The sequence below is a fragment of the Ceratina calcarata genome, unplaced genomic scaffold, assembly GCF_001652005.2.
Source record: "Ceratina calcarata isolate Rehan_Ccalc_2016 unplaced genomic scaffold, ASM165200v1 scaffold151.2, whole genome shotgun sequence".
Lineage (NCBI taxonomy): Eukaryota > Metazoa > Arthropoda > Insecta > Hymenoptera > Apidae > Ceratina > Ceratina calcarata.
In genome coordinates this window covers 1387235-1402440 of record NW_017136308.1, presented here as the reverse complement: position 1 = coordinate 1402440, position 15206 = coordinate 1387235, and the positions used below count along the sequence as shown (strand labels likewise).

Here is a 15206-nt window from a genome sequence, read left to right as displayed (position 1 = left end):
CGCGAGATAAAGGTGCCCTGAAGACGTGTAAGTACGCGTCTATCCGATGTAACCCCTCCCTATTTAAAATATAGCAAGCTCTGGTGGCGTGGCACGCGATGCTCGCAAACTCCGTCGCGCTCGATTACGGCCTGTGCTATGACGAAGATACGCTAATAAATTAACGGGTAAATAAACCCTCGGCGATGGAACGGGCCGGCGCGTATTTGCCTCGCTTAGAATAGAATAGAATGTAAGTATTATAGGCGTATGTATACGCGTAAAGCGGCGATTAATGTGCCAAGATTTCATGGGGCTGGAAGCCGAGGCGCACGATTTCCCAGGAACGAGGCGAGATAGCTAGAGCGATCGGATAATCTTCCTATACCTGACCCTCCTTTTACGCGGTATTTCTCTTTACGAGATTTTCAATTTACCCGGTTTTCATTAACAGGATTTCTTTTACCTTATTTTTTCGCAGTTGCGACTAAAGAACTTCTCAATCGTCGCGAGGTAAATTAACAATTTATATAGCCTTTCAATTTAATATTCTTCACGTCTCGAGGTAGATTCTCTTTTCCATTCGGTGTACAAATAGCACGCAGACCCCTAGACTCCTGTCGGCTTCTCTCATGTCTTCTCGGCGCGCCGTGTCGCACGCTTCATGCTTCCGCGCTACTCGATGTCACAGTCCTCCCGTTTACTTTTAATCTACGTATTCATTTTTTATCCCTTTAAACTCCCTTCGATAGTGTCCGGAAAGAATGTTGGGCATTCGTTTCGTTTATTCTTCACAGCATCTTTTCTGGAGAGTCGCTCATGTGATAAAATGGAAGAATAAAGTCGTAAATGAAATTTGACTGTAGGCTGACTCTAAATGTTACTGTATTTCCTATTCCAAAAAGTTGTGGTAAGAAACGGGAAGAGCGGAGTGCGTAGACGCATTAGCCATATTCCGAGGTTGCATGGCGGAACACCCCTTTCATACCGTTCCCTCCTATCTTTGAATATCACCGGATAGAAAGTCCCGCATACTTCGCCGGTAGAGATCCGCGTTCTGGGTATAAATTAATTAACGAATTGCCACGTTCCTTCTACTTCCTGGTTCATTCTTTTCCTGTTTCGAATTTATAAAACACGTGTAATGCAGGAGTAGGGTGCACCGTTCTCTTCTTGCCAATTTATAATTCCTTTTTATTCCTTATTCAATAAAGAACGAAAATAAAATTGTTCTCTTTGTTTTACAAACAATTATCTATTCATATTGCTACGGAGAGAATCACCCGCTTTTATTGTATCCGTATTGCGTACTCGTTAATTAAAAAATGAAGATGTACAAATTTGCAGAAAGATCCGTACTATATGCTATTACACCTGGAGATATGTCCAAGATTGGAATTCGTATCATTTCATTGCAGCGTACACGAAAAACATTCTACGCTTTCTTTTCGTTACGTACTTATTTCGAGACAGACATTGATAAAAAAGAATTAGATCAATAAATTATCGTACATCATTTACCCAATCTACAAATGTATCGTATTAATTCACGACAGTTTAATCAATATATGTATTTGTTCGTCCACTACGATTTTTTTTCTGATCTACTTACAGGATGACAGTTAAATAATGCGTTACAACAGTCATGATACAAGTATGTAACATTTAAAAAATATGGGACTTTTAATTAATCACTCTTGATCGTAGCGTATCCGCTCTTAGACATAGTAAGAGAAATTTCAACAGTTCGACACGTTGCGAAGAAAATGAGCATGTGGCATGAGACTGGGTGAAGGGAATGAACTTGTACTTCTATACGATAATAAGTAAAAAGTGAAATTTCTTTTTAGTTTTGTAAATTGTAAAATTTGTCCACACGCAGGAAGTGTCGTGTAAGAAAAGCTCCGTTTCCTTCTTCGTTGGACCGTCCAGTGTACGTCTTATGTACAAGCATCGTAAGTACACTTAATACTAGCCATTATTTTCATCCTTCGCCTCGTCCACCTGTACCTCTTCCTTCTTCTCAAGATCGTTCGCGCCCTCGAGAGTCTCGTCCATCTCGGACTTCACAGGAACATCCGTCGTCTCGTTACTCTCTGGCTCCGAATTCTTCTCCGGATTCGGATCGCGGTTCTCCTCCCCTTCCTCCGTCGGCTGCGGAACTTCCGTCGTAGCACTTAACGTCGTCGATCCGTCGAAGTTCTGTTGATGTTTCCCAAGTCCTACTTGTACTTCTATCAGTTCAAGTTCTTCCACCAACGCCTTCTCTCTTCTCTCGATCTCCTCTGTAACACAAAATGTCCACGTGACATTAACTTCTTACGATTCGCGCGTAATACGAAGCTCATTGAAATACTCCTACCATGCAACTCCTTCGCAGATTGAACCAAAAGGAGATCGGTCTGCGGATGTTTACGTTTGGGTATATAGTAAATGGGAGGCTGAGCTCGAGTCTTTATGAACGAAGCGAGTGGCAATTGCGCCGCACGCCAATCTTGAAACTGTCGACTGCGTGCTAACTTCGCTTCCAGTGCCCGAACTTCCGCCAGCTGTCGTTTACGAGACAAAAACAATTGTTGCCTCTCTCGTCTCAATTCCTCCTTTTCTCTCCTCCTGGCCTCTTCCACTCTCGCTTCCACCTCTGCCTTCTTATCTTCCTGCAGAACAGTATCATTTTTAATTGCAGACAATGAAGTATTTTGTTAATACCAATGGTAAACGTACCTTTGCTTTCAACTTAGTTTCCTCCTGTCGAAATTTTTGTAATGTACCTAGTAAAGCCCCGAACATTCGTTTATTCCTCTGTCTGCTACGCTCGTCTATTCTCTCGCGCCTGATAACTTCTTGTCTAGATGGAATTTCTCTCGGAGTTGCTATCACTCTTGAAGACACAGCTGGCTATAATAAAGATTTGATAACAGTGACAGATGTTATCATAAAAAGAGATTTACATAATATTACCTTGATCACATTATCATCTTCATCGGCACTATCGTCATTATTGGAAGGTACACGTGCACTTAACCGACTGAAAACTGTCTTTGGTTCCCCATTTGTTCCCTGCCATCTCCTCTTTCCACCAGGTAATTCATTATTCACAAAATCTGATACGACCCGTCGTCTATCCTCTTGTAACGGCCTCTTCTGTGATAATCTGCTGAAATCGTAAATAAACTAAATTGTAATTACGATTAAATAAATGATGCAGGAAATGTTCATTATAAGATCATTATATCTCATGCAAATACGATGGTATTTAAAAGAGAATCAATAAAATAGAAGCTCTAAATGCTGAACACAGGTTATATTTATGGTCGACAGTGTTTCAGAGATCAATGAATTATTCAATGACGAAATGAATATTTTACGAAGTGACGTTCGTTTGAGATAAAATAGGATACGAATTATTGAGAATTTAACCTGGGTGGTGGTTGAATCGGACCGTTTTCTCCATCAGGAAGATCCCGGCCCAAGATCTTTCTGATGCTTCGATCAAGCCCTCGGAGACCATCCCGAGCTGCTTCTAGTTGCGCTTCTAACCTGTCGGCGCCCCAGGCCTCTTGTACATCTAATTTTCTCATCTATTTCAATTATTCACGTTCACCGAAATCGCGAAACCAATTTATTTAATGAATCACAACGATTGTTGTCGAACCACATCCACTGTCTTTGCGGATGCCATCTTGTATTCCGTACCTTTTCCCCATGCCTTTTCCCAAATCGATAATCCGCGGGATTTTCTTTTACACCTCTAGTAATATTCCTCTATATAGCCAATTAATTATAATTAATTACAACCTAATCAAAATATTTCTCCTCTACTTAACGCTTCTTTTAAATGAGAAGCCGGAGAAATACTAATTCTTCGTATACTGGATGATTATAATTGCAAACCCAAATGCACTTGAATCAGTGCAGTCTATACAATTCAAAGGATCGTGACGAACAGCAGCAAAATTGATCCTGGAACTTATTTGCGATATGACAGTACAGATATTTCTCTTTTGCAATTTTTCATGAACATCTTGAAGGATAATCGAATCGAAAAACGAGAGATAAATAAAGATATTTGATTAAATCATTACGATGGACGACGTGTATAAGCTTTACGATCTTAACGCGTCGCCTAAGGTCGACATAAGCGGATATTTCAACGACTATTTGAAATTGTTAGTGCCCTCCGATCGTTTTCTACAGATGCGAAAAGATGACAGTAATATTACTTCACTGATGGGAGTCCAGCTTGAGAAAGACGAGATGTCTATGTTAACAGACTACTGCAGGTATCGTTATTTTTATACGTATTGCAATCTGTTTAGATTGTTTTCGAAAGAAGAGTGCCTCTTCTTTTAGTGTCAATCAGTTGACCGTGGAAGGAGAATGTGAGAAAGTTGTTAATACTAGGAAAATGAGAAACAAGAAAGTGTTCGATCCCAAGGAACCTGAAGATGTGGATTTGCAAACTTTACAAAACTTAAGGAAACGATGGAGTCAAAAGACTAAACACGCTGTTTATAAATACAAGAGCGAATATTTTATAGTAAGTGTTCAAAATCATAATAAATATTCTCTTTGACTAATATGTCACCTCAATTTTTAGAATGAAACTAAAAAGGAAGAAACAAATAAATTGTGCGCCATCCCTGGCCAAGACATTCTCGTATTTGTCAGAGTATATCATCCTTTCATGAATCAGGTGAAGAACACGCCAAAAAAAGTATTCGGTACAACGCTTAAATTAAACAATGTCATAGCCATGTTAGGCTTTCAAACGCTTGCTCAGTTGAGAGATAAAATTTCATGCATATCTGATTATAGTATTTCTAGAGAATGCAGTGAAAATTTGAAAAATGCAGTTGGACCAATGGCAAAGGTGATTCATCTTTCAATAATTCTGACAATGTGTTTGTAATTAATTCCAATATTTGTTCCTGTAGGATGTATATAAATCAGGGTTCTTCTTCATAGAAGATACTTTTTATAATGATACAAGGTGCTCGACGAATGTTGATTATAGTAGAGGGATCATAGAGTGGGCACAGAGAAAACAAAATTTAGGACCCTTTAAAACTGACACAATGGAAAATACTAGGATAGATTCTTTACATTTAAGGTTCGGCTATCCGTGGGTTTACAAACACCAAGGTGGTTGCGAACATTTAATCGTATTCAGTGACGCTAGGTAATTGGACTCACATAGAGTAACTCCATGGAACTGCTTCCAATTACGTGGCTCACCTCGTACAATTTAATCTCTCATTTTAATCGTTCTTTAGATTGATTAATTGTGATGACGAGGTGACAATATCTGCTTATCCGAGGATAGTACGAATAAAACCATCGTGCTCAAAATTTTGCATGATATGCAGCACGTATAATGTTAAGTGGATCACATTGGATCACGACAGGATCCCGCATAACCCATGTTACTTCTGCGATGATTGCTTCAAATCTTACAATTACGTCAATTGTAAGAAGGTCGGAGAATTCAAAGCGTACGCGTACCCGCAAAACATCGAAGCAGTGAGAGGACACATTAAGATATAAAATAAGTATTTGAATTAAAAATGAAATTACTTTATTACGGATCTCAAAGAATTCAATTTTCTCAGATTTTCCTTCGCGCTGTTTAGCTCCGGTTTGATTTCCAATGCTTTCTTGTACATAGTTTCTGCTTCGTTTAATTTATTCCATCTGTGATACAAGACACCTAGATTCGTATAGAACATAGGATCCCCTGGGTTCTTCAATATCGCGTTTTTAAAATGCATCTCCGCTTCCATGAAGTTCCCAACTTTCCCTAATATGTTTGCGATGTTAAAATGAATAGAGGCATCGCCCGGTAAGAATTGCAAAGCTTGTTTTGCTTTCTCCAACGCCTCTTCACGCATACCTACACATTTAAATAAACTATATTCATATAATGTTATTAATCATTTTTACGTACCTAAATCGTCGAGAAGCAGTATCATGTTGGTCCATGCTCTTCTGTGCGTGCTCCTTTGCTTAGTAGCCGATTCCCAAGCTCTTAACGCTTTATCATAATTTTTCATCTCCAAATACTGTAATCATAATTAATCGATCATATACGATTCTTACATTTTTAGTTGATGTTACTGACCAGGACTCCTAAATTATAAAAGCAGTCGGGATATTTGTTTCTGTGAGAAAGCGCAGTTAAATAACTCTTCTCCGATTCTTCGTACTTCCTTAACGCCGACAGAACGATACCTAAATTCATCCATGCCGTAGCAAAGTCTTCCCTAAAATTCACAACGTTTCCTCTCGGCTCTCGAAACAGTTTCGTATCGTTAAACTTACTGTAACTCGATAGCGCGTTTGAACAAACTCTCTGCTTCTAAATGCTTGCCCTGATCTTTCAGTAAGTTTCCGAGATTGTTCATAGCTTGAGCGTACGTAGGGTTTAATCTGTTTAACAAGAATATGAATCATCGTTCAATTCTCAGTTTCGTTTTTACGAAGTCTCGTACCTTAAAGCTTCCTTGTATTCATATTGCGCCAGAGTAGAGTTCCCAGAGTCAGCGGCGTTTTTCGCTATGTTGTAATGCACCTTGGCATTCAGCGGGCAAACGGGCAACGCAGATCTGTACAAAGTAGTTTCAGTCTTCCATTGTTCGCTTCTTATCCAGGATCTCGTGAAGAACAACGTAATTAAAGCTATGTAAGCCAGCAATAAATGTTGCATGGGAATTCGATTACAAAGTTTCTCCAGGCCTATGATAACTAAGAGGCAGTAACCGGCAGAGGGAATGTATAATGTTCTCTCTGCCAGCACGAAGCCAACGTTGAAAAAAATGTTGCTGGCTGGTAGAAACGGAATAATGAGCATTGCAAGCCCCATAATCGAGTGCCTGTAATCCAAGGGTTATTTTTATAAATGTTTTATACAGTCCCATTAATATTCGGGGACAAACTTTAAAATTACCTTAAATATTTGTCTTGACGAGGACTAAGAATATACACAATGGTAACACTGAGTATTACCCAAAACAAGAGAACAAAGAATATCCTTTGATCGTTAAAATTGATTAAAGGAATGCAGCCCATTGACCAATCGAAACACAGCCACTCAGGGCATATTAATAGCCACAGATTTAAACAATAAACGTAGCTGTAATTTATCGCACGTAAGAATGTATTGTTCATAAATGATGCTGGATTATCCACAGACTGAAAACTCGGGGCTTTGAAGTCCATTACACTGAATCTTGAAACCATGAGTATTAAGCCAGATGCAAGAAGTATAAAGAGTCGGACTATCAATTTTTTTCTTTGCCTGATAAAGTTTTCTATCTGCTTGTATGATGGTTTGACTTTTATGATAGAAACTACATCATACGGAAACAATTTATTTACTATTGTTATATCGTATATACAGCAGATCCCCTGAAAATTAATATTATTCTAATTTGTATTAAGAATCGTGGGATTGCTATTGCTTACCACTGCAGTAATTCCAATTTCTTTGGAGAGCATTGCAATTGCAATGAAGATAACGCAACCGCACATACTGAGCCATCTGTTTATCAGTCTTCTCGCGTAAATTGAATAATAATATAACATAATAGATATCCACATGAATAATGCACACAACAATTCTGCTCTTCCTACAATTCCTGAAACCTATAGTTTTAGATAAATCACACAGAAAGTATGTATTCCTGTTTGAAACAAAATGGATCACGTACAGCTTCTGTATGTACTGGATGTACGCTGAACAATGCCACAGTATAGAATGCAATGTTCTTTCGTTCGAATCCCAAGAGAATATTAAGTACTGGTAACATTAATATACAAATGATAGTATGGAGAATTATGTTTACTATGTGAAAGTCTTGTGCCACCAGACTTCCTCGAATCCAATAGTGTAATCTAAAAATATCATAATCAGAATTATTGAGACGTACTAGATTTCGCTATTTAGAAGACGTTACCTGAAGGACAAGATTGTAAATGGTCTGTATGATTTGTGACTTTGCTTGTACGTCAATCTCGTGCCCCAGAAATCATTTTTAAATATGTCCATCAAGGGGCTGGTTTGTACGTCGTCGTTATGGATAATAGCTTCAGAATCATCGAACACAAATTGACCATTGTAGCTGTTAGCGAAGCACAGAGACAGGGTGAAAATGGTAAACACAGCAAGTGGAAATGGCACATCTGTAAACGATGCGATTGTCAGTTTCGTTTATGAAATGTAACATCGATGTTTTTAATTCACCTGGCAATGATACATTCGCTTTTCCAGACATACTGTTTGTTTTTCTATTCACTATTCATGATTATCTCAGAGAGGAAATGAAAGTTCTGAACAGTTCTGACATTTCGTGATTCCCATACAAATCCTGCGCTGGTGTGCGCCGGTACGCCAGTATCAAAACGATTCCCGACATACACGCATGCAAAAATCGAATTAGTCAAGTGTTATATGAATAATAAATTTTTGTCCTCTGCTCGACGTTGACACTTTGACAGATATATAAACATTTTAACTCTTTTGTACTTTTCTTGTCATTTTCATAGATACGAGGAAACATTTTTATATTTCAAGATCGTGGCCAGGTGGGTCGGGAATCGTTTTGGGAAGGCGGCAGACGGAACTTGTGGAACAGCCCGAAAAGTACTGTTCTGGTGGGGGAATATATTATTCTTTGTTATATTGTATATATAAGGCAAATACAGTTAATCTTGTAATTTCAGCAACTTTTCCGCATTTCCTCCTAATGATTGCTCTTTTCTCTTCTTCTTGTTCTCATAGTGCTTTATTTTACTTTCTAAGCTTTCTGTAAAAGAAGTGTTTCTTTTATAGTGATTCCCATTAGTATGTCGAGAATTAATTACTTTAAGTACTAACCGCAAGTAGGACGTTCCATTAAGTGTTGATAAACTTTGGGTTGTACACCGAGTAATAAACAGTCAGGTTGAGAAGATGTATCTTTTAAATCGACCAAATCCTCCAAGTCTGATAGCATATTTTCAATCATGACTGACCTGTTAAAATTTCAGATTCGTTATTCATACTTTCGTAGAATCTGCAAAAATATTAATTATCTAGTCGTTAATAAGAAGGATATTCCTACAGTGTATTAATCTAACATCTGTACATACTTTATCGTGTACAGGGTCCAGTCTTTTTGCAAGAGTTTAATCGTATTCCTCAATTCTGTTTTATCAATGTACCACTCGTTGGCTTCATATTCACAACACCAAAGATTCAACGGTACTTCGTGAGCTAAATTATATTGCGGTTTTCTAGGACATTTTTCAATGTCAAGAAGTTCCAACATGACTTCAGGTTTTTCTTTTTCTTCGCCGACAAGAAATAGGACGCCCATTAAACAACGAATTTGATGCCACAGGAATGCTTGGCCCGTTACAATCATTTGACATATATCATATCCTATAAATAATATCATAGTTTCATTAATCGATATTTAATTTCCGCATTACCAATTGGTGTTCAAGTGAATTAAATATATAATCCACAACCCTGGGTATAATCATTACAATTACCTGGAACATTTCTAAAATGTTGCCGATATATACAAACTTTCGCGTCAATTATTTTTCTTGTATAGCTAACAACACCGTTAGCAACATCCATTTTACAAACATTTCGAAAATCATGTTCTCCTATAGTGTATCTAACAGCTTTATCCATAGCATCAATATTGAGATTCCCTCGGGGGAAGAAATACTTGTAAGTTCGACTTTTACAATTAAATCTTGATGAGAAATCATCGGGCACTGGACACCATGCGATGCATTTTATACCAGGAGGTAGCAATCTATTTAGCATCTTGCAATATGGGAGTTCATCTTCCACTTTATGTTGATCCTGTCTATCTAATTTGCTTCTCACGTCCAGAGATATCACTTGTGAAAATGAACTTACACCTTTATCTGTCCTGCCACATCTATGATAATTAGACGATTCACGAGATTCTATGCAACAACTCTTTATCAGAGCTGCAAATAAATGCTGTTCTACTGTTTCATCTATGCTTTCTTGTACGACGAAACCATTATAAGTCCACCCGAGGTAATAGAATTTCAAAAGAATATGTCTTTTATTGCACCTGTAATTTAAATTCAATTTATACATGTAGTTTTAGTAATCAGTCAAATACGTCGGTATACCTTGAGAAATCAAATGGTTTCTGTGATCTATGAACGTTATTTCTGCTCTCCAATTTTCCTCTATTAGCTATTGCCTTTAATTCCTTGTTCTTTTCCTCTAATCGTATTATTTTCTCTATCAATTCCTAAAAAAAAGGGAAAGCATTATTTTTAAGACTGTGCACTCGAACTAATCATATTTACCGATTTATTAAATAGTTCAAGTTCCTCTCTGTGTAAAACTTCCTGCTTTTTCATTTTAAAAATAATCGATGTATACAGTTTTTAGTTTTTGTACAAAGACAAGTATTAGAAATGACCAACAATCATAATAGCCTCTGTGATCATATCAAAACATCTATTTTTCTCATGCTCGAGGTTACGTTACAGGGTGCCCTTAAAAACGTACTATCATCAGTCGGTAGTTAAGTGCTGCAGTCTTTCACTTGCGCATTAGACGCATATTCAAAATTTTAATAATAATTTTATTTTACGGTAGTAATTGCCTCAGTCTTTCTTCCAAATACGGATTTTTTAGAAACGTGTTAAAATTTTATGCATGCAGTGGTTATATTTTTTGCACATTCAGTTTTCCTAAGAATGCATATAAACAATAGTTTATTACTTTATATATACCAATTAATGTAGAATATATTTGTTAGTAGCGTAGCATTGTAGAAACAAGTATACAAAGTTTTGTTATGTACTACGTAATTTATTTTCAAAGACTAAAAATTTATTTTATCAATAACACAGGAGCTTAATAGAACTATGATGACTGAATTATGAAAATATGTTAACATTGTTCAGCGATAACTTGTGCGCGGCGTTTATCCACGCAATTAGAAAATTCGTCAACTAAACTGGAACACTTGAGGATTTCCTTTGGATTTTCTTGGTAGCACGCGAGTACTTTATCAGAGGTGCCTTTACATGGCTGCACAGCATCTTCAATGCTTATACCCTTCTTGGCTGTAAAAAAAGTGCAAACATGATTAAGAAATTAAGATACTACATCGGGTCGATCCAAAAGTTCATGCCTGATTTGAAATAAGATCGCCTTTAAAAATTGGGGATGAACTTCTGCACCGAACTAATATTATAATACTAGGTGCACACCATTGATGTATATTTCCTCTGTCGCTTTCTGATATTCCGTTTTAAGGATATCATTAAGTTTTGCGTGAGTTTGTTCTAAATTCCATAAGCGTTGACGCCAATAATTATCTAAATTACGAAGCTCTTGCTCTTTCTGCTGCTGCATTTTAAGAGCGCTCATTGTTAAATGTTGACACGTAACAGATTCAGAATTCACCGGCGTATCACCACTTTGATAGAATTGTGGCGATACAGCTGTCGTAGAAGGTGATTCTGTTAAAGTAGAAGATCTTACTTTACTTGTTGCAGGACTCTCGTTCACTTTTTGAACTAATCTGTCCACAACCGATTCGGAAATTCCAATAACACCTATTTCTTCATTATTAATAGTTATCTTACGAGCACTTTGTCCAGAGCCCATATTAAAAGTTTAGGTTTATTTTTAAACAAACTAGGGATTGCTTATTTGCAAATTTTATTACCTCCAGTACCATAAATTTGTTATGGCACTGTTACTCGAACTAGGAAACTGGATACCTGTAAATCACACAAAAGTAACATGAGAAAAGATATTATTTGAAACCAGTTTGTAATACATTCATTTATAGAAATCATATTAGTATGTAATATGACATTTTATTTTTACAATAAATTCAAGACTGATTTTCACTCATAATTTTAGAATTTTATTTTTTAATATTAGGAGGATCACATGATTTTAACATGTTAACATTAGCTTTCTATGATAGTAATACATCTTTCACCATGCTACGTTGGTTATTGTCTTCTTAAACTTCAATGACAGCCATTCTTAAATATACATATATCTAAATGTTCATACATTTTTTGTTTTAATAAATTGTCATTAAGAGAATCCAAGGTTCTGGCATTGCAAATGTGCAAAATATTAATATCACAAAAAGTGTATATCAGAACTTTATGTACCTACGTTACACGGTCTATGCTAAGCTTATAACCATAACAGAATTATATTAATTATTTTCTAGCACATATTAAGAGAATTATTGCAGTAGATATCTTTTGTTGATAACAAACAGCAGAAATATAAATACACAATTATTGTCATTATTTTTTAACAGCAATGTCATAATTAAATACATGTTGAAAATATATTACCGTACTATTTTTATCGTTATCATTGGATTGAAACATTTAAAAGCATAACGAGCATAACGTATCTATACAAAAAATACTGAAGAAGGAAATATGTAATATGTAATTGTATCTATACATACACACAGTTCTACCATGAAGGTAAGTTCACAATTCTCGTAGGTGTGAATGTGAGCAGAGGAAATCATGAATTTTTATTTGTTATTATTAGAGATAAATAAATCAATCTCAATACAAAGAATCCTTGTTACACTGATAATGATTACGATCGGTTCCAAATGTTTCCGAATTTCTCATATCGTTCAGTAGAACAGTAAAGTATATATAGCGACAGATCTTAAAATAATCTCGTACCCATCCACCTATTTGACATACCTACTCGTCTGCTCAAAAGTTTGGAGCACTCCTCTATACTTTTTGAAAACAAATGATTTCACAGATATGCAAATGTTTCTTTGAAAGTGTTGCACATTATATTTTACAAGAGGCATGAATTAATATATTGAACTGCCGGAAACAATCGAAAAATTAATTTCCAGAGCATCATTTCCCAAATTATGTCAAGCAGTCAAAGGAGAGAGGATTCTCCTCTAAGAAGAAGCTTTGTACAGCTTTATATGCTACAAACGTAAATAAAATATATCTATTTTTAAAAAACGGTTATTATATATTCTTCTTGAAACTCTAACACTTTTGAACAGCAGATATATATATAGTTATAGTAGAAACAGTATTAAGAGAGGGAATCTGAATCTCCTCTCTTGTTCTTAATGAACAAAAAGTGGATGAACCATTATATATATATAACTTCTAGCAATTTTATAAATAACCCTTAGCGCGGTGGTGACAACCTTGCTACCAAGTTTTCTACATACCTTACCTCGAATTTACATGCTAAAATTACATTCGTTGGGTGCAAATTCAGTATCGAAATATTTCGTTTGTTACGGAGAATTCTTAATGCAAATTCGATCGTATATGAAATACCTTTGCTTCTAACGTGATACACGAATACGAATATAATTACAAAGGTTTTACGGTATATAATTATTTATGTTTTTACATGATTCCTGGCGCAAGTGCCACATCATTGTCCCGCCCCGGTGCGGTGCCTGCCATAGAAACGCGCCTGGGGAGGGATATCTTCTCTTTCTCCGCTGATGCATGCATGTGTATTTGTTTGGAAGGAGTCAAATGAACAGTACTTTGAACTGTCGTCGTTATCTGCCTGTGGACATTAATTACCGGTATGTATTTTCGTACAATTATCTCTGCTACTGTTAATTTACAATAGTTAAAAATACCTGACTATCTCGTGTATTTTATACATTTCTATTATATATGAAAGTCTCTACTTGTTCCGGTTTTCTTCGAAGTGAACTACTTCTGATATTGATATTTTTAATCCGGTTTATGCGAATTTATCGCCGTTCTCCATTTGTCACGTAATTATAGATATTAGTAGAACACGACTGATTCTTATTAATTCTTGCATATATTAGCATAGAGAATTTAAATAAATTTAGATAGATACAATTTCAATTATGGATAAAGAGAAAGTAGAAATTTCGGATTGAACGAATGACTAACAATAAGTACATTACAAAACATTGGTAATCCTGACGATGAGTCAACTTATCTCTGCTAGTTGACAGGTTAGATCCTTTTTTGAATCTATCCTAATGATTAAATTAACTGTTCTCGTGGGACACCTCTAATACGTGACAGATAGAAATCAAGTAGATAACAATCCTCATTTATCCATAACAATCCTTATTTTTCTATACTCTTTCGTCCAACGCATTCCTCTTCATTTTTTATAATACATCTACGTAAATCTTTTTTCTTCGTCTTTTGATGTTTTAGATACTCGAACAAAAAGAAATAAGAAAGATGAGTTTGCAGTGGGGTTTAATTGCCGGATTTCTTTACACCGAGATCGCCACAGTTCTGTTATTGATCTCACCATTATTATCTCCGATCCAATGGCAAAAGTTCTTCAGATCACGATTTTTAACGATTATAAGAGAAAGGGCATCAATATATTTCTTATTCCTGATCGGCATCTTAATCTTGTTCTTGTTGGACGCTATTAGAGAGATGAGGAAATATTCTACAGTTGAACATACAGATCACAGTATGCATTTGGATGCAGAAATGCAAGGTATATATTTCTCTTCGTGGCTAGACTGCAGACGTTTACCCAAATTGCTATTTTTATAATTAAAAGTAAAGAAACGAATTTCTCCTTTACGAAACGTATTTAAAATCCACGAATAAATTAAAATGTATATTGCGTTTCTTTAAATTGTTAAAAATTTCCATAAATGCATAAACATTTGTAGTCCACTGATGACAATCTACTATCCTGAAACTTTCACTGTAATATGTATTACACAGGTAACATGAGATTATTCAGAGCGCAAAGGAACTTTTATATATCCGGTTTTACTCTTTTCCTGAGTCTTGTTATACGTCGCTTGGTGATGTTAATTTCGACGCAAGCTACCTTAATAGCGCAGAACGAGGCATCTATGCGGCAAGCTCAATCAGCCACCACGACAGCGAAGAGTTTATTGTCGCAGAAGGCTGGAGAGAATGCACAAAACGATTCGAACGAGTCGTCGGAATGGAAGAACCAAATTAAAGAGTTGCAGGTGAAGAATCAAGAATTGGAGCAACAGCTTTCGAAGGAGAAGAAAGACCGAGATGCTGTCAAATCGCAAGCCGAGGCCCTTGCTAAGGAATACGATCGCTTGTCGGATGAACACAGCAAGTGTCTCCAGTCAGCTGGCGATAAGAAGAGTGATTAAATTTTCGTTTCTTTTGTTTTCTATATTATTTCACATCATAAA

At 36.3% G+C, this 15206-nt stretch overlaps 6 protein-coding genes across 14 annotated transcripts; 2 read left to right on the top strand and 4 right to left on the bottom strand.

Moving 5' to 3' along the window:
- Window positions 1-1152: 1152 nt before the first annotated feature.
- Pnn (desmosome associated protein-like protein pinnin) lies at window positions 1153-3666 on the bottom strand. Of its 2 annotated transcripts, none has more exons than XM_018036592.2 (5): window positions 3400-3666; window positions 2941-3136; window positions 2704-2877; window positions 2342-2636; window positions 1153-2264 (listed from the first exon to the last, which is right to left on the bottom strand). In XM_018036592.2, the coding sequence occupies exons 1-5, from the start codon at window positions 3558-3560 to the stop codon at window positions 1951-1953; spliced, it is 1140 nt and encodes a 379-aa protein (XP_017892081.1). In that variant the 5' UTR covers window positions 3561-3666; the 3' UTR covers window positions 1153-1950. The 2 variants fall into 2 exon arrangements, with proteins under 2 accessions (XP_017892081.1, XP_017892082.1); XM_018036593.2 differs by having other exon boundaries at window positions 2941-3133; window positions 3400-3665.
- A 126-nt stretch (window positions 3667-3792) lies between these two features.
- Window positions 3793-5567, top strand: Pbp49 (proximal sequence element A Pbp49). Its single transcript, XM_018036591.2, has 5 exons — window positions 3793-4262; window positions 4333-4519; window positions 4580-4852; window positions 4917-5161; window positions 5256-5567. Exons 1-5 carry the CDS (start codon window positions 4066-4068, stop codon window positions 5524-5526), a joined length of 1173 nt encoding a protein of 390 aa, XP_017892080.1. The 5' UTR covers window positions 3793-4065; the 3' UTR covers window positions 5527-5567.
- On the bottom strand, window positions 5535-8417 carry LOC108632179 (transmembrane and TPR repeat-containing protein 4). The gene is made up of 10 exons (XM_018036588.2): window positions 8222-8417; window positions 7935-8160; window positions 7689-7872; window positions 7444-7623; window positions 6926-7386; window positions 6471-6851; window positions 6301-6408; window positions 6101-6242; window positions 5927-6041; window positions 5535-5872 (listed from the first exon to the last, which is right to left on the bottom strand). Exons 1-10 carry the CDS (start codon window positions 8250-8252, stop codon window positions 5553-5555), a joined length of 2148 nt encoding a protein of 715 aa, XP_017892077.1. The 5' UTR covers window positions 8253-8417; the 3' UTR covers window positions 5535-5552.
- A 240-nt stretch (window positions 8418-8657) lies between these two features.
- Window positions 8658-10721, bottom strand: LOC108632180 (tRNA pseudouridine(38/39) synthase). Of its 2 annotated transcripts, XM_018036589.2 has the most exons (6): window positions 10324-10721; window positions 10141-10265; window positions 9514-10079; window positions 9109-9400; window positions 8855-8991; window positions 8658-8783 (listed from the first exon to the last, which is right to left on the bottom strand). In XM_018036589.2, exons 1-6 carry the CDS (start codon window positions 10375-10377, stop codon window positions 8683-8685), a joined length of 1275 nt encoding a protein of 424 aa, XP_017892078.1. In that variant the 5' UTR covers window positions 10378-10721; the 3' UTR covers window positions 8658-8682. The 2 variants fall into 2 exon arrangements, with proteins under 2 accessions (XP_017892078.1, XP_017892079.1); XM_018036590.2 differs by lacking the exon at window positions 8658-8783 and having other exon boundaries at window positions 8899-9032.
- A 92-nt stretch (window positions 10722-10813) lies between these two features.
- Window positions 10814-12665, bottom strand: Chchd3 (Coiled-coil-helix-coiled-coil-helix domain containing 3). Of its 5 annotated transcripts, none has more exons than XM_026819368.1 (3): window positions 12474-12665; window positions 11239-11754; window positions 10814-11091 (listed from the first exon to the last, which is right to left on the bottom strand). In XM_026819368.1, the coding sequence occupies exons 2-3, from the start codon at window positions 11636-11638 to the stop codon at window positions 10916-10918; spliced, it is 576 nt and encodes a 191-aa protein (XP_026675169.1). In that variant the 5' UTR covers window positions 11639-11754; window positions 12474-12665; the 3' UTR covers window positions 10814-10915. The 5 variants fall into 5 exon arrangements, with proteins under 5 accessions (XP_026675169.1, XP_017892083.1, XP_017892084.1 ...); XM_018036594.2 differs by lacking the exon at window positions 12474-12665 and adding an exon at window positions 12355-12467; XM_018036595.2 differs by lacking the exon at window positions 12474-12665 and adding an exon at window positions 12360-12467.
- A 798-nt stretch (window positions 12666-13463) lies between these two features.
- LOC108632058 (B-cell receptor-associated protein 31) lies at window positions 13464-15200 on the top strand. 3 transcript variants are annotated; one of them, XM_018036357.2, is made up of 3 exons: window positions 13464-13598; window positions 14218-14515; window positions 14752-15200. In XM_018036357.2, the coding sequence occupies exons 2-3, from the start codon at window positions 14245-14247 to the stop codon at window positions 15162-15164; spliced, it is 684 nt and encodes a 227-aa protein (XP_017891846.1). In that variant the 5' UTR covers window positions 13464-13598; window positions 14218-14244; the 3' UTR covers window positions 15165-15200. The 3 variants fall into 3 exon arrangements, with proteins under 3 accessions (XP_017891846.1, XP_017891847.1, XP_026675168.1); XM_018036358.2 differs by lacking the exon at window positions 13464-13598 and adding an exon at window positions 13721-14006; XM_026819367.1 differs by lacking the exon at window positions 13464-13598 and adding an exon at window positions 14029-14090.
- Window positions 15201-15206: the final 6 nt, after the last annotated feature.